At 40.8% G+C, this 18,495-nt stretch overlaps 1 protein-coding gene and 1 long non-coding RNA gene across 3 annotated transcripts in view; one reads left to right on the plus strand and one right to left on the minus strand.

The window, feature by feature from the left end:
- Positions 1–3,502, minus strand: part of LOC106523512 (uncharacterized) — a 5,458-nt gene extending 1,956 nt beyond the window's left edge. The window contains exon 1 of the long non-coding RNA XR_001310900.1: positions 3,435–3,502. This is a non-coding gene — a long non-coding RNA (uncharacterized LOC106523512). The remainder of the gene's footprint in view (positions 1–3,434) is intronic.
- Positions 3,503–8,269: 4,767 nt separating this feature from the next.
- Positions 8,270–18,495, plus strand: part of LOC106523513 (KN motif and ankyrin repeat domain-containing protein 4) — a 44,258-nt gene continuing 34,032 nt past the window's right edge. The window contains exons 1-2 of one of the 2 annotated variants that reach the window (XM_014016939.1): positions 8,270–8,556; positions 8,933–9,052. In XM_014016939.1, coding sequence (XP_013872393.1) covers positions 9,043–9,052 — 10 coding nt within the window. In that variant the 5' untranslated portion in view covers positions 8,270–8,556; positions 8,933–9,042. The remainder of the gene's footprint in view (positions 8,557–8,932; positions 9,053–18,495) is intronic. The other variant, XM_014016938.1, reaches the window with a different exon arrangement.

Here is an 18,495-nt window from a genome sequence, read left to right on the forward strand (position 1 = left end):
GGGGGGGGGGGGGGGCGGCTTTGACCAAAAGTTTCTGTTAGGGGATTTTTAGTGGACTGTTTGTTGATCGGATGAAGATCTCTGTTTAAATTCTATATTTTGTGGAACTTTTTTTACAACGTTCCATTGTTTTAGTCTGCATTGTGTTGGAGGGGTTTACTCTCAGAGGACAGATGGTTGTGAGCTGGGTGAACATTCTTAAGAGTGATTTCTTAACTGTTTTTCACCTCAGCTGGCTTTTCTCAGTCTGTGTATGCAGGCATTTGTATGAAAAGGGGCCACTGGTTTTGTGGCTAGTGAAGATTTGGGTCAATGAAGAGAATACAGCTGTTTATTCTTGTTTTGATTTATGAAGTGAGGCATGCGGAAAGATGTGAATTCATGACAGGGAGGTTTTGCAGGGCTATGATTGATGATTTTACATGTTACCAAGCCAGCGCATGGTTATTTCCATGGCCATACGAAATACGAGTAATACGCTCAAGAGTAAAATGTATGCATTTAATTTATAGCCCGTTTTAAATTTAGTTAATGTTGAAGATAGATTGATTGGATTTTTTGCAACTCGGCTGTTCATGTGGAAAAAGACTGCAGTATTTTATTTTTATTTTATTGTTATTTTTATATTTTACTATTTTTGGTAGCTCCATAGAATTCAGCCTGCTCTGAACTTGCCTGACAGACAGAGCCTTGTAGGAAGGGTGGTCGTGCGGGCTGTGATTGATGGTCTTGCTGCTGCTTTGGCCTGAGGCTCTTTAGGAACAGAAAAAAAGAGGTAGGGAGAGCTGTCGTGTGTGTCTTTCTTAGGCAAAGCAGAGCAGACCTCTGTACTTTGTCTGACCTGTACTGATTACTAATTAAATACATTAATAAATAAGTAAATAAATGAATAAATGAATAAATAAATAGATAAATAAATAAATAAATGGATAAGTAAAGTGTTAATGTACTTATTGCTATGCTTATCTCTCTCTCTGTTTAGATAAACTTAACACACACACACAAACACACATTCTTAGCACCTCCAGTTGCCTTTTATTTACACAGCTGCGCTACTCACATACGCACACACACACACAAACAAACTCACATTCTTACCTGCTGACACACACACACGCTCACCCTTACTCACACATCCTTACACACACAGACATACTCGCACACACACGCACACTCAAGTTTGCACAGCTATCTGATTGGGGACATTCTGTTGACTTTCGTTAGTATTTGCCCCCACTTCTCATGAGAGCTGTAAAACTCATACACAAATGAGTAAATGTGGAGATTTAGCAGCGGACTGGTGCATCTTTCATAAGTTGACAGCTGCTGGGTTGCCTTGTTGTCTATTGTTTTTTTTTTTTACAAATAAGCCTCTCTTTCGTTTAGTTTCTGCAACAGTGTAAACTCTTTCGTTTCCCTTTGTTCACATTGGTTGGCAGAGAACTGCATATAGGTAATAAAATAACATGCCTAAAACAGAGTCAAAGGTTTCACCCGGACTTACTCCGGGTGATGTCATTAAACAAAAACATCCCTTAATTACAGGAATCGAAAAGGTATCCAAAAAGTTACATGACCGTTGGCCGTGTATTCAGCAACCCTGGCCGAAATTTGGTACGTTTAATCCAACAGTCATTGAAACAATTCAAGTTTTAGTGACTGCTTATAAAGCCGAACAGACACACGGTAGGCGCGGAAAGAAACGTAAAGACAAACGTGCTGTAGAACTTGGTATTTTGAAGCTTTTTTCTGATGAATCCCAGAAACATCTACAAGCTTATAAGGGTAACGATGATTTCCAGGTTACACAGACGCCATAAGTAGGAAACGACAAGTCCAACACACCACCTCCAGAAAAACTGAAGACAAAGGTGGATGAACCTTTCTCTCACACTGCTCCACCTGCTTGTCCTCCACCGTATCTACGTGAGAACATCTACCCACAACTCCCAGTGATTAATCAGGAAGGATGTTATCGTACGACAGGTGCTGGAGATGGTACAAGCCAGAACCACCATCACTATGTATCCAGCCACGAAGTGCAGAACCAGTGATGCAGCTCTGAGGATAAAGACAGCAGATGGTTCCCAGAGAATCACTTCTGACAGAATCAACACTCATAGTGAATCGGATGACGCACTGGGAGGCTACACCCAGCGTATTAAACATATCCTGTTGAAAGCTGAGTTAAAGGGCAAAAGACAGCCAAAGCAGATCATCTTAGACAGCGACTCCAGCAAGGCAGATTCTGAAGACAGCTGTGAGTCCTCTGACGGTCAACAAGGCTCTGACGCTGGCATTTCCGTAACGCCTAAACCGCCGGACATCCAACAACTGCTAGAAGAGCTAAGGGCGATTAAGCATGACTGCCGTGCTGAGTTGAAACAAGCTACCAGCAAAGACAACCAGCGGTTGCTGACAGAACAATTGCAGCAGCTGAAGATAAAAAAAAGAATTAAAATGAAAAATAGTTCAATGCAGCCTTCCTGGAAGATACAACCTCAGAAGGAGAGACGTTAAGAAGATGGTCCCTGTCCTAATCCGTGGACAGAATCTCGAATATAAACCTTGGCAGAACACGGACATGTCAGACATAATAGAAAAACTGCCAGTACTCCAGGATGGTGCACAGCCATGGATCTCGAAGCTGGAAGCTGGTCATTCTTCATCCGAGATCAACAGCAGTTCAATTTTGGACCAGAAGAAGTGATTTTTCACCTCTCACACACATTTAATTTTGTAATATACTCCTAACATTTCACACTGACGTTTTCATCTTTTATAGAAAGATGACATTCAGATAGAAGGTGAAAAAACGTTACCCAGTATAGTTCCAAAAACCCATTATCTTTCCTGGGTTTTTTATTTTTTTATTATTTTTAGCTTTTTTGTAAGTGACCACAGCTGCTGAGTTATTAATACAACTTCTATATTTCTAAACAAAAAGTAATCAGCAACAGTGTATATTCTGTAGAACTAACACACGTTTTAATGCTGAGCTGTTGTTAAAAATCAAATGTGAATAACATTAAAAACAAACATGAGTGCATTCTATCAGCCTGGGCTAACAGCAGGCCTTATTAGCTAAGCGCTAATGTTGATCAGGCATCATTATATTTTATTTACTTTTATTTTCAACAGAGGCAGTGCACAGTTATAGTAATTTCACCATATCTAACTGCTTTTAATTCTGATCCATGACAGAATAAGTCAAGATAACTATATGTAGGTAAATATGAACTGTAGCTTACTGAGGCTAAACGAGTTAGCTGCTAACGTTAGCGTTTAACGTGTTATAATATCATAACAAACATATYGCTGGTGGTTCTGTAACCATCGCTAACTTTGTTGTGTAGTACTACAGCAGCTCTATAAGTTTTTTTATTTTTTAATAACGTTATTAAAAATAAAAAGAATGAAGCAGAGATACTAACTTGTCAAGCAGAAATGGCTAACTCTGCATCCCTCTTCTTCCTCCTGTGAAATTCACCTAGTTTTTTTCAGGGCTCGATCTAATTGTTTCTTTTCAACTTGGATTTCTTCCTGGGTCTTCTTCTGTTTCCCTGTGTTGGGTTTCAGAACAGGTGCCAATCGGGGAATTGGAAGTTTTACAGGAATATTTGATCCTGGAAAGGTAGCAGTTGGTTTATCCTCCGCCACAGCTGCTTTTGAAACGAGAACGTGCGCGAATGCGCGCTGCGGGCAGTGATGTGGGGGGTGGGCGTCAGAAGCTCGTTCAHGAACAAACTTCTGTTTTCATTGGCTGTTCATCTTCGGGTAAGCCTGGGTTTTTCTAAAGCCTGTAGTACCACCGGGAAATCAAGAGGACTTTTTCCCCCCATAGCTTACCTGTCTAATTTCAATCTGTCAGGAGATAGTGACAGAGTGAACAAATACATTAAAAATATATTTTTAGAAAAGTTACATACTGCACCTTTAAGGCAGTGCTGAAGATCAACTCATTGCTGAAGCATCGCCTCATGTTTGGTATGAGCTCAGCCTGCTGCATGTTACTCTCTCTTAATTACACCTCCCGTTACCACGCCCAGTCCACCTGTTTTTCCTGTGAGGGAACCAGACAGCCGACCCTCTGAATTATTTGATGGAGATATAAATCAGTGTGCAGGTTTTTTATTACAGTGCCGGTTGGCTTTCTCTCGTTCACCTTCACTTTTTCCTACTCATTCTGCCCGAGTTATTTACATTGTGTCTGCTTTAAAGGGAAAGGCTCTCAGATGGGCTCAAGCCTTTCTTTCAGCTCATTCCTCGGATACGCTCACCTCTCAGTTGTTTATTCAGGAGTTCCAGCGTGGATTTGATCATCCCCTCCAGCAGGAGGAGGCAGCGAAAAGACTGATCAATCTACGACAAGCAAGTAAATCGGCAGCCGAACACTGTGGATTTTCGCATTGTTGCGGAAGAGGCGGGTTGGGAGGAACTTTCCTTAAAAGGTATTTATATAAACTCTTTATCTGAACAACTTAAAGATCAATTGGCTTCCAGAGACGAACCCGGAAGCCTGGACGAACTAATCGCATTGTACATCCGTATTGATAATAGATTTAGAGAGCGAAAGAAGGAAAAAAACTACACTTCCCAGACGCCGCGGGTTTCCGCCTCCACAATCAGTGGTGAGTTTCCTCCTCCTCATGCTACAGCTGGTGTTAATTCTGCTGAACCCTTGCAAATTTTTTTTTTGGTTTTTCGTGGTTGTCCACCCACAATCCAGTTATTAATTGGAAGGAAAAAAGAATACAAAATTGAAGTTCATTCTGGTTAAACTGTTTAAAGTCAGCCATTTCAGCCTCCGTTAAAGGGGAGGAACCCGTCGAGAAGACGGATCTGTCTTCTGTTCCTGAGGTGTATCATGACCTAGCAGCCGTTTTCAGTAAAAATAAAGCACTCTTATTACCTCCCTATAGACCGTACAATTGCTCCATAGAACTGTTGCCCGATTCACAGTTACCTTCCAGCCATTTATACAATTTCTCTGGCCCCAAAAAAGAAGCCATGAAAACTTATATCGACGACTCCCTAGCTTCTGGTATAATCTGCCCCTCCAAGTCTCCTCTAGGGGCAGGATTCTTTTTTGTCGCCAAGAAGGATAAATCCCTTAGACCTTGTATTGATTACAGGGGCCTTAACCAAGTCACTGTTAAAAATAAGTATCCACTACCCTTGTTAGACTCAGTGCATGATCAGCTCCACTCGGCCACAGTCTTTACTAAACTCGATCTTCAAAACGCTTACCATCTTGTTCAGAAAAAAGAGGGTGACGAGTGGAAGACAGCCTTCAAGACACCCTTGGGACATTTCGAGAGTTTGGTCATGCCTTTTGGCTTGATCAATGCTCCAGCTGTTTTCCAAGCCCTGATTAATGATATCCTAAGGGATTTCCTCAATGTGCGTGTTTTTGTCTACTTGGATGACATCCTGATTTATTCCCACGACTTCCAGCAACACGAGAAACATGTTAGAGCAGTTCTTCAAAGGCTTCATGAAAATCAGCTTTATGTCAAGGCAGAGAAGTGTGAATTTCATGTCTCCTCAGTTTCCTATTTAGGTTTCATTTTGAAAAAAGGTCAGTTCAGAACTGACCCAGAAAAGGTTCGAGCAGTTTCTGAGTGGCCCGTTCCTAAGGATCGCAAACAGCTACAAAGATTTCTTGGTTTTGCAAACTTCTACAGGTGTTTCATCAGGGACTACAGCCGCATCGCCGCACCCCTCGCTCAACTAACCTCCACCTTAAAACCGTTTTCTTGGACTCCGGAGGCACATAGCGCATTTGGTGAGTTAAAGGCTAGTTTTTCTCATGATCCTATTTTGTGTCACCCAGATCCCCACAAGCAATTTTTTGTAGAAGTGGACGCTTCTGATCTTGGAGTGGGTGCGGTGTTGTCCCAAAAGGCTAAATCTGATGGTAAGATGCATCCATGTGCCTTTTTCTCTCGTCACCTGTCCCCGGCCGAGATGAATTACGATGTCGGCAACAGAGAACTCCTAGCCATAAAACTGGCACTGGAGGAATGGAGGCATTGGTTAGAGGGAACCGATGTACCATTTGTTATCCTCACTGATCATAAAAATCTAGCATACCTACAAAAGGCTAGAAGGTTAAATCCCAGACAAGCCAGATGGTCATTATTTTTTGTACGTTTCAACTTTACCATAACTTACATCCCCGGTTCCAGGAACATCAAACCAAGACGCTCTCTCCAGGCAGTTTTCATCATCTGAGAAAACAGAAGATGACATCAACATCCTACCTCCCTCCTGCTTCGTGGGGACCTCTCTTGGGATATTGAAAACACGATCTGCCTGGCCCAATAATCCGAAACAGACCCAGGCACAGGACCACCTGGCACAAGGTTTGTCCCTAAAACATTATCGGAAAAGTGTTGGACTGGACTCATAATCATCGTTTCACCTGTCATCCCGGGATCTCCCGCATGCTATCCTTTTTAAGAGGTATTTTTGGTGGCCTACCATGTACCATGATATTAAGGAGTTTGTTGCAGCATGCCCCACCTGTGCCCGAAATAAGAGCAGCAAACAACAACCATCTGGACTCCTGCAGCCATTAACCACACCTGCTCACCCTTGGTCTCACATCGCATTGAATTTTGTCACAGGACTTCCCCCTTCTCAAGGTAATACAACCATACTAACCATTATCGACAGGTTCTCCAAAGCAGCCCATTTTGTGCCCCTGGCAAAACTACCCACCGCTTTTGAAACTGCCCAACTCCTGGTAAACCACGTTGTCCGTCTACATGGAATCCCTTCTGACATTGTTTCCGACCGTGGACCTCAGTTCGTATCCCACGTATGGAAGGCCTTCTGTCATGCGTTGGGTGCTAAGGTCAGTCTCACTTCTGGACATCATCCACAATCTAATGGACAAACAGAAAGGTGCAATCAGGAGCTGGCAGCAACACTCAGGTGTGTTATTAACAACAATCCTTCCTCTTGGTGCCAACATCTCATATGGGTCGAGTATGCACACAACTGTCACATCTCTTCTGCTACTGGTTATTCTCCTTTCGAGGCTTCTCTTGGGTATAACCCCCCATTGTTCCCCAGTGAAGAGACCGACATTATGGTGCCTTCTGTCCAACAACACATCCAACGCTGCCGCAGAGTATGTAATCAGACTCAAAGGGCCCTTCTACGTACTGCACAGCAGAACAAGAGATTTGCAGACTGCCACTGCTCCGCTGCTCCCTTGTATCAAATAGGACAAGAGGTATGGCTCTCTACACGAGATATTAACCTGATGGATTATCCTAGAAAACTCTCACCTAGATTCATCGGTCCGTTTCCGGTGGAAAAAGTCATCAACCCAACCGCTGTCCGACTACGCCTACCGGCCACCATGAAGATTCACCCCACCTTTCACGTCTCTCAACTCAAGCCCGTCTCCACCAGCCCCCTGAGCCCACCAGCCGACACCCCACCACCCACCCGTCTCNTAGTATATATACTGTATATATGCCACCACATGCATCTTTGTACTAGGCTACATACTGTATGTCTGCTATGTCCTGCTGGAGTGTGACACGATTTGTTTGTGTACAAACTAATATCAAAACTTTATACATATTTACTTCTCATTCAACCACAATTAAATTCTCTCTATCTAGGAGGCACAATTTATATGGATAGTATTTATTTTTACAATAACAAGCTGGAATGAAAACAAGCAAAGATGAAAACAGTAAAAGTAACGACTTTCTACTTCTTACCATTTTTTTAATTGTAAGGAGTAGAAATAAGAAGTAGAAGTAAAAAGTAGGCTGAAAAATAATTACTCAAGTAAAGTAAAGATACCCAAAAATTCTACTTAAGTACAGTAAAGAAGCATTTGTACTTCAATTCAATTCAAATTCAAAAGTACTTTATTGATCTCAGAGGGAAATTAGGTAACTTACTTAGTTACTTTACAACTCTGATCAGTGATGACAATACAAATCACTTAACTTCTAATTTTTCATGGAAAAGCATCAATCACCTGCTAACAAACATCGACCTTCACTAAGGCAGTTTTCACTTTTTTCAAAACAACTTTAAACCTCACCCAGCATCACCACACATCTCTGTTCTACAGAGGAAAGACTCCTGGCATCAGGAGGCATCAGAAGTAAAGATGTTGGTCTCGTGCTGAAAAAGGATCCAGAAAAAGACAGAGATCCCTCCTCCTTCTTCAACCATCAAACTTTGACATTTTGTCCCCTACTGGCTGCATTCTAACAGAGTGGGTGTGCTTCTGGAAGCCTGACCCTCCCTTCTGTCAGTCCTGCAGGACAGGAGGCATGCTTGCAGGCTCCTCCTCACTCCGTGCTCCCCTTCACTCGCGGGCGAAGCCAGTTATGGCAGGAGCCGCCCGGTGGCATTCACCAAACAGCCGTGGCACGCCAGGCTCCCCCCCCGCCTGCTCGGGAGACCGACAGAGCTGAAGACAGACTGCAGCAGGCAGGCTGAGGAGCAGGGAGAGGAGGGAGGGAGGTGAGCCTTCAGGAGCAGAACGTGGAGGAAACCAGCTGAACATGTCACAAGGTAAGAGCTGATTTCAAATTCACCTCATCCTCCCGGGCAGCGCAGAGGCTGCAGGACTGGTACTTAATCACAGCAGAGATACTGAACGCTGACCTTGACCGGATCAGGGTCAGACTGCTCTATTCAGGGTCAGAACTGTTGACTCTGAAGTGGTTTGATAAATAGAGTGGAGTGGACCTATGGGGCTGTAGATTAATACTAATGAGACGTTCAGGACAATAAGTTTAGCTTTTAAACAATGAAGTGCTGAAAAAAAAAACACTGACATTTCATCACATGTAAATTTACACACAAACACATGTAAACACACACGCAGGCAGCTCACTTTCTATTTTCACACTGCTATGTTAACATGCCGATGCTTTCTCCCTGGCAGCTGTTGCAGCCAAGGCTTTCACATGCCAGTTTGGACCAGGAGACCAGAAAGCCCCGCGGCTGAATGTAAATAAATAAATCAAAACTGAATAAGTGAGTAACGATCAAACGATGAAAAACGGTAAGTTGGAAATGTGAGTTTCACACTAAAATGACAGATCAAGGGGCAAAAAAAAGGCAACTTCAGTCCAAACTGCTGGCTTCAGTTCCTGAATCAACTCTAAACAGAAGATGAGGTTTAGAAGTATGCACTGGAGAAACCACAGATTGTACGGCCAAAAATACAGGGGAAGGAAGTTTTTTTAAAGAACTGAATATAAACAGTGAAATATTTACATATGAATGTATAAGAAAAAAAATGATGGAATAGGCCTAAAGGCAGCTTTGTTCTGTAGTTTAAACATCAAGAATCAGATTGATTTTAGTAAAAACAATGAACTGATTTACAGGAGAAGGTTTTGGTTTTATTCCTGGTCCTTGGCACCCATTGGCCTGCATGTTTCGGATGTTTTCCTGCTTCAACTAGCCTGGCCCTTGCCTTCCTATGTAGCTCCGCTCCATTCAAGTTTCCCTTCACTGCTCCGTCTGGGACTTCTCCCATAGACAAGGATTTCCCTGGCAGATTTTCAGCCGGGCCAATCAGAGAACAGAAGGAGGAGTTTTGAACGACGTCGATGTTCTGCGCAGTGTCTGCTAGTTAGTTTAGCATACGGCAGTGGAGGAAGTGAATGAAGCCAGTCTGTGTTGATAAGGCTTCCAAATTAAATTAAATTTGTCTGACAAACCAGCAGCTCTCATTTACAGTCGTCTCGTTCGGCTCAGTATATTTCTCCTCTCAGTAGGGTTGTTTACAGCGCATGTGATTTCCGGTTAGCTTCTTAGCTTAGCCTCCATCACAGTGACACACACACACACACTTCAGCAGAGGCCACGCCTCCTGCAAGAATCCCTTCTCTATTCAGTGAGTCCAGACCCTCGTACGAAGCAAAGTGAAAGGCAGGGTCTGGTTTTTACCAGGCTATGCTTCAACCAGAGTCGTAAAGTAACTAAGTACAAATACTTTGTTACTGTACTTAATTAGAATATTTGGGTATCTGTACTTCTCTTGCGTAATTATTTTTCAGCCTACTTTTTACTTCTACTTCTTACATTTTCACAGTTATCTGTACTTTTTACTCTTTACATTTTTAAAAAGGCAATAAGTAGAAAGTCGTTACTTTTATTTCATTTTTGCTTGTTTTCATTCCATCTTGTTATTATAAAAATATAAATACTATACAGATAAATTGTGCCTCCTAGACAGAGTGAATTTAATTGTGGTTGAATGAGAAGTATAAATATGTAAAAATCTGATACAGTATTAGTTTGTACACGAACAAATCATGTCACACTCCAGCAGGACATAATCATTCAAATAAAAGGACTGAACTTAAGAAGTATTTGTATTTCATGAATTATATTATTGTATTTGGCTGTAGCCCTCAGATAGATTTTTATTTTAGAAAAGGTTTGTGCAGCCTTGATATGACAGACTAGTGCATCCTAAATTTTACATAAACAAAATATTATTTTAATACAATACAGTCATGTCTGCATTTTTGGGGAGGTCACCTCCTAATAAATGTCATTACAGAAAATCGAACTGCTCATTTTAAATCAATACTTTTACTTTTAATACTTAAGTACAACAAATATCAGATACTTTAAGACTTTTACTCAAGTAATATTCCTAAAGGAGACTTTAACTTTTACTAAAGAATAGAGCTAATCAAGCCTATTGTTGTTGATGGCCCTCTCTTGCATGTGACTGACCTGTTTGCCCACCATGTGGAGGCAGTGCTTATAAGGCTGAGTTCACCTGAAACTCATCAGACTGAAGAAGTCTCTTGGAGGAGAGACGAAACGTTTCACTAAAGAAGAACCCATCCAGAGGACCTACTTATTTTTTTCTTTTTGATTTTAGCAAAGTGATTTTTTGGTAAGATACTTGTACTTTTACTCAAGTATAACTTTGCGGTACTTTATACAAGACTGGCTTCAACACACCTGGTTTAAATTGGTGCTTCAACAGGCTTCTGCAGGACGTGTTGACAAGATGAAGTCATTCATGTTTTTGACTTCCATGATGGAGCAGGAACACAAGGCTGGACCAAAATAAAACAATTCTTCGTGGGTCGTGCTGTGGTTTGTTTGTTGGTCCTGCAGCTCTGAACAACGAAACATGGTTTTATTCTCTATTTAAGAAGTCAGCTCGTGGTCACCTTGTTACGAGACATTCGTTTTCTCATAGATAGTTTCACACTTCCTGCTGGGGTCTACTCTCTGTCCCTGCATGCACCGTTCGGAGAGAGCGCCACACTTTTCAGCAGATGGACTCAGGAGTTTTAGCATTGTTATTGTTCCAGTCTTGGTTTACTAAAACTGTGACAAAAAAACCAACTTCTTTTTCTGTTTCAGTTTTACAAAGTACATTTGTCTAAACATTACTGTAGGATGAAAAAACATGGTGGCTCAGTTGGTAGAGCTGTTGCCTGAAATCCTGGCCTGGGAGCTTTCTGGGTAGAGTTTGTATGTTCTCTCAGTGTATGCGTGAGCTTTCTGCAGGTTCTCTGGTTTCCTCCCACAGACCAAAAACATGACTGTTAAGTTAATTGGTAACTCTAAATTGTCCCTGTAGACCTCTCCAGGGTGTTCCTCACAGTGTGACTCATGGATATGGGCACCAGTGACCCCCTATGACCCTGAAAGGAAGAAATGTGTAGAAAATAATGCCTAGTGTTCATAAAACAAACAAGAAGGATTTTTCCTCTTCAACGTTTGCACAGCCTGTCTCCTTCTTTTACTCAGGCGGGTTTCTCTCTGCAGCTCATTAAAGTGCCTGTGACGTCAATTTTTTGTAACACATATGAATGCATTTTTAGAAAGAGGACATTGATAAAATATTGCGAAAGAAATTTGATGTCGCTGAGATGAACAGCTGTTGAGATATTTGCCTGTGAAGTAACAGGAAGTGATGTCAAAGGGGAATGTCTGCATGTGAACAGAGCGTTGCTAAAATGGCTAACAACAGAGACTGTAGAGAAGAATCTGATGATTTTTAAGATAATTTTGAGTCACTATCAGAGATGAAGAAGATTCAGAGTTCAAATAATATTGTTTTAATAAACAAAGACCAGAGAGTTCCCCTTTGATGTCACTTCCTGTTTCACTTTGGCTGAGCCAAGTTAAAAAAAATATGCCAGTTATGGGACAAAATGGGTTAAATCCTGTGTATTATTCCAACTTTCTTAAATATAAAGATGTTTTCTTTGACTTTTTGTATCTGAAGAATATGCGTCACAGGCACTTTAAGCTTGGATCACACTCAGCTACAACTGTTTTCATTAAACTCTAAACAGCGTTTGCGGGGGGGGGGGGGGGTCCAAAGTATCTCAAAACAATCACAGAGTTTCTCAGATTCTCTAATTGAGCTGCACAATATAATGTTGCGCTCCAGAAGATTTTAATATTTTCAGCACAATAAAACATGCTTGCTCTCATGATTGTCACAGGGTGGTCGCAGGCTTCTTGAATCCCCTCACAATGTAGTATTTTTTGGAATTCTGCAGTTGTGTTTTTGTTTGTCTCAAACCTCACCAGGAGTTCATACAAATGTACCATTCAGTGAGATGCCAGGTGAGAATTTGTGTGTGTTTTTGTTTTTCCAAATGGTTCCTGGTCTTTAGAGAGGATCCAGGTTTAGAGGCTTCACCTTTCAGACCTGGATGTTTGCAGTTTGATTTACTGTTTGTACCAAATAATCCACCCTGTCTGGATTAAAGTGTTCGATGAACCTTCGATGGTTAAAGAGGCGGATGGAGACAAACAGTCTTTGCCTGCAGACTCAGTGACTAAATCAGCACTTTTCTTTGTTCTCCCACTGTATCATTTTCAAACCTTTATCATGACTTCATTCGGAGCTCGATCCCATGTGTCATGTGTGAATATTTCATCTGTGGCTTCAGTGAAGAATGCTGTGGACAGACTTGTAGAGATTATGGGGTTGGTGTTGATGCAAGCAGAGCTGACATCTTAGAGGTGACATAAAGGTCTTCTGTGGAAATAATGCTGACATTCGCTTTGAATCACTCACTTAGGGAGATTTAAACTTGTTTTGAAGTTTGGTGTGATTCTGCAAACTGATGGCTCAGTCAGATCCCTCAGTCTGCCAGGGCAGCAGAGCCGACGCTCCGAGCTGTTCTGCTGGGGCCTGTTTTGGGGTAAGGCGAATATTTTACGTTTCATTTCTTTGGGTTTCCTGTGAGGTGGGCCTTCTGGTCCGAGCACAGACAATTAGAACACGTGCAACGGAAATGTGGAGGGAGTTAGGCAACGACTCTGGGGAATTACCTAACCCTAACTCTGGGATATTGTTGCCACGGTGGTAACCTGGTCAGGAGTTGTACATGTCTATTTTTAATATGGGAGAAATATAAAGCCTTTTTGAAAGCAACTTGGATCTCAAACACTGAACAAACTGTCTAAAATAGGAAATTCTGATTACTTGATGTATGTTCCAACAAAATCTCAAAGAATACCAAGCTTTGTTGAAAGAATGTTTCGATATTGAGGTTAGAGAACACATCGAATACACCAAAATCAGTTCATGAGTAATACCCTGTGTCTCAGTGCAAGTTGTATTAGATTAACGTTTCCTGTGTGTTCTGATTAGAAAGCAACAGATACAAACTGATGTTTGTTTTATGACCTTTGACCTCTTTCATACTGGATCAGGAGTTGATGAGCCCGCTTCCCATGACCAGTTAGAGCAGGGCTGTCAAACTTACATTCCTTGTCCCATTGCCATGGCAGAGCACAGCTAACAAACAATAACTGTGCTCTACGTGGTATTTTGTGCATAGAAACAACCTGTCACTTCTAAAGGGCTCGACACACGGGAGGCAACGTCGCTCGCTCTCCATTCATTTCCTATGGAGCCTGTGCGGTAAGGCGACGATCGCTTGACCTCCTCCAGCTAAGCGACCTGCGAAAATAGTGCATGTGAAATTTCACGTTCGTACACGTAGACGTGCACACGCGAGCTTGCGACGCGACATATRAAAGTTGAAAAATGTTCAACTTTTGTCGCTGTCGCTTAGCGTACAACCAATCAGCGAGGGTTTCATTGGCTGACCAATGAGAGGAGAGTATGCTACACACTGCAGTTAGCTAACACTTTCACCATGTGGTTACTAAAAAAGGCAGCTTTGTGGGAATTTATTGGCACCAGAGTGAAGTTTGTGGTAAGTTTTTTCTCATAAAATTGCATCTTGATGTGCGTTTGTTTTTCAATATTATTAGCATCACAAGATGTGTTTAGTTTACACGTTCGTAATGCACACCCGCCTTCAGAGTCAAGAACCAATCAAATTTTGTGAAGACAAGAGATCTGAGAGCGCGATTCGCAACGCTGCGATCGCTATCGCGTCCCGTATGTCGGGTTTCACCCTGGCTGGATGACGGCCGTTAATCGCTGTAGTTTGTAACTCCCTTTGTGTCGAGCCCTGAAGGTCTGCATCATGCTACAAGAAAATCAGGCCGATTTTTGCCCTTCCGACAATCTTAAGGAAGTCCAGATTATCGTGATGGCGCTAAACATAATTATAACAGATATTCCTGCCGTGGGTGGTGAGTTAAGAGTGATCTAGTCGGCTCGGAAGGACATCGGGACCGCTCCAACCTCAAATCGGGGATATTCAACATGTTTGATTTTTTTGGTCCGATATCACAGTGTGTGGTGTTCAACCGAGCTCTCAGACTGTGATGAGACTTGTAGCTAATCAGAAAGCGAGGTGACGTAACACGGAGGGGATTCCAAAATACAGAAGGTAAAAAAAAAAAAAAAAAAACTGTCATAACTCACCAGAAAGTCTGCTGGATGTTAAAAGTCCTATGGAATTGTTTTTCCTCTGGTAAAAATAGTCCACAAACGATCAACATTGTTTCTTCCTTGTTGCAAATGTTTATTTACTCTGAACTCACGTCTCTCTGGAGGTCATGTGAGATTTTTCCTTGGACATATGAATTCTCGTGAGATTTCAGCAAGTCTCACGTGATTTAAAATCTGACATCTGAATTTTCATGAATTTTGGTGTGTGGTGTGTTGTCTCTTGCTGTGTGGCTGTACATCACACACTGTAGGACCAAACCTGGCATATCCATGATTTTATTATCCTCACGTGTGGGCTCTATAAGTCTTTGAAAATCGGCCGACTGCTTTAAAGTCTTGTAGTGTGACTCAGGCCTAACATGTCCTTTTGTAAACACTGGAAAGTACTTTGTTTACGACTGACTAAATTAAAAAGTAAGCCTCAAAAATGCAGCAAAATTGAGTTTTTACACAAGCTTTTGCTGGCTACATTACTAGGGGTGCAAATCACCAGCTTGATCAGAATACGATATTATAATGGTTTGTTTGGATGGTCACAAGTCTGTGATTGATACAATGCCTATCTCACAATCATTTAGTAAATGACTGTGTGAGACCAACATATTTTATGTGTATTTTTAAATTTTATCTATTCCAAACAGGTTTTTAAAAAACAAAGAAAACAAGTAGAACTTGTGCATACATCACCAGAAACAAAAATAATTAACATACTGATTTTCTGTTTGAAAAGGAGTAGGGAGAAGTGAACACATTTATTTCTGTAATTTCCCTTTGGGATCAATAAAGTATTTTTGAATTGAATCAATACTGCCCTCAAAAATTAATATGCCCCAAATATTTAAGAAAATATATCACTCAACGACTCAGTAATTATCAGAAATTTGTAATAAGAAACATGTAATATTTATATGCTTGTTCAATTTACTGTGCTAAAGACCAAAAAATAAGTTATATTACATAATAACAAAATCATTACAAACTCTCAGAACAATAAAATAACAATAATAGTAACGACAACTGTAAATAATAACAATAATAAAACAGTATCAGAATGATTACAAATTATTTGTCAATGTACACCTTATAACAACATTACATAATCTGAGTTAAAAATAGAATAATAAGAACTGATGATGATAATAATGAGTGTAAAATAACAATGACCTATTAATAATCATTATGGTAAAACAGAAGAAAGGAACTTATTGTCATAGTACAGTATATATTTGTGTTAATTTCCTATTTCTCTATAAAATGTGAGTAATAAAGTTCTGCATTTTATTTTTAAACTGGTTGATGCTTGGACATTGAGCTCCATTGTTTGACTCCAGTTACAGAGATACAAAATCTTTTCATAGTTGTTCGGATACTGCATATTTTGAAATTCAATGTAAAGTTGTACCCATCACCCCTTTCCTAAAGCATTTCCTGAAGATGTTATGATGATGATAAGAATCTATGTTTTCAAATTGCCTTGATAAAATAGAATCAATCATTTAATTGATAAATTGATGTGGACCTGTATATTGTGAAATTTATTTTGAACCCTATTCTTCCAACTACTGGTGGTATGCCGTTATTTTTCTGGTAAAATAATTGACATGCATTATGTACTTTATGATCAATACTGGCTTTAAAGCTGCATACACTCATTTTAAGATATTAATGCATCTTCAAATCTCTTGTGGGCCACAAAAAATGCTGAGGCGGGCCACGTTTGGCCTGTGGGCCTTAAGTTTGACACGTGAGTGGAGCATGGCTCGATCACAGCAAATTTGGAAAACCATTGTCAGTGTGAAGAAATTCACAGAGTTTCCACAAAACCTGCCCCGTCAACCTGCTCTGTAGTCCCACTGTGACGTGATCCCCCTCAGACTGTGCAACAAATTCAGCTACAAACAGAAGAAAATCATGTTTCATGTCGGCTCTAGGTGGGGGGAGCTTATAGGCGTGAAGCTAACATGGCCGGTCCTGATCTAAGCTCTACGACAAGGCACGCTGGCGTTCACCAGGTCAGACCACCAACACTCCACCCCAGGTTCTGATTAAAAACCAACCACACTCTCGCTATAGAAGTTTGGAGCTCAAAATCCTTCATCAGGCTCTGATACATGAAGCTCACAGGGTTCTTACACTTACTTGAAGACCTCACCAAGACCCTGCAAAGACCACTCATATTTTGGTTGATCATAGTGAGGTCAACATCCAGTGTGAAGGGGGTTGTACCCCAGGTTGAACACACTAACATTTAGTTAAAAAAGTGATTTCCAACCAGGGGTACATGTACCCCTTGGGGTACACAAGTATATTACAGGAGGTATGTGGAGAAATTTTCCATGTGTATAACAAATAAATGAAAATAGGACTGGGATATGTAGGATCCTATGATTTCCGCATCGTGTAAAACAATCACAGATTTGACACAAAAAGGAATCCAGTAGAAAACGCAGAATCTCAGGGAATTTACTCATTTTGGTGAGTTTCTGATGTATTTTGGACGCTGCTGCTTCCTGCATCTGCCATTATCCGGTTTATTTATTCAATTACTTATTCACTTTCAAGGCAACATTTCTTTATCTTTTATCTTTCTTTGAAAATAATAAAATGCCTGAGAACTAAATGTTCTAAGGGGTTAAATAAATAATTTTCATTTAATAATCAGTTTATAGTTTTGGAGAATCGTTATTACTTTTGACTGAGGGGGTACTAGTGGTATGACAAAATGGCTCAGGGGGTACACAAGTCTAAAAAGGTTGGGAACCACTGAGTTAGAATAAAGCCAGATTTACTTATAGCAGGGCTATTCAACTAAACTGCTCCGGGGGCCACAGTTACTGCAGGTCAACAGCTGAGGGGCCAAACATCCAGCAATTAAAGTTATTATGTAAATAAACCAAGTATTACAAAGATCTGTTACCTTTGAATTAGTTTATTTTGCTGCATTTAATCATAAATAACACATACAGAACCCTATAAAAGTAGTGATAATTACACATTATCAAAAACAAAAATAACACATTATACCTCCTATTATTAGACACAAATAATATTGTAACATCTCTGACTTGCCAAATTTTTTAACCAATTTTATTTCCACTTTCATCATTTTATCTTCAACTGCTTGTAATTTTAACTGTCTTTGTGTGTTTGTATAAATGTTTTTTTACCAGCTTCTAGCCAAGATTCTGATGTTTCTGTAGATACCAAACATGTCTATGTTTAACTGAAAGAACTTAGAGTAATTAAAGTAGAAAACCGGGGGTTTGGGCTCAAGAGATGAATGAACAAATTGACGGGCCGAAATTTGGTCACTTGCGGGCCGGATGTGGCCTGCAGGCCGCCAGTTGAATAGCCCTGACTTATAGAGTATTTATTATTATTATTTTACTGGTATTTAACCAGGCAAATGCCACTGAGATCACAAATTCCTTTTTCAAGGGAGGCCTCAAGGCAACTATTGTACATATTTTTGGGGTGTGGGGGAAACCACACGAGGAGAACGACTCCACACAGAAAGACTCCAGGTCCGAACCCAGGACCTTCTTGCTGTGAGGCATCAGCGCTAACCACTGAGCAATGGAGCTGCCGAAATGAGTTTAATCGTTGAACTCGCAGGCTAAACTTAAACGTGTCAA

Source organism: Austrofundulus limnaeus, unplaced genomic scaffold, assembly GCF_001266775.1.
Source record: "Austrofundulus limnaeus strain Quisiro unplaced genomic scaffold, Austrofundulus_limnaeus-1.0 Scaffold158, whole genome shotgun sequence".
NCBI classification, from domain to species: domain Eukaryota; kingdom Metazoa; phylum Chordata; class Actinopteri; order Cyprinodontiformes; family Rivulidae; genus Austrofundulus; species Austrofundulus limnaeus.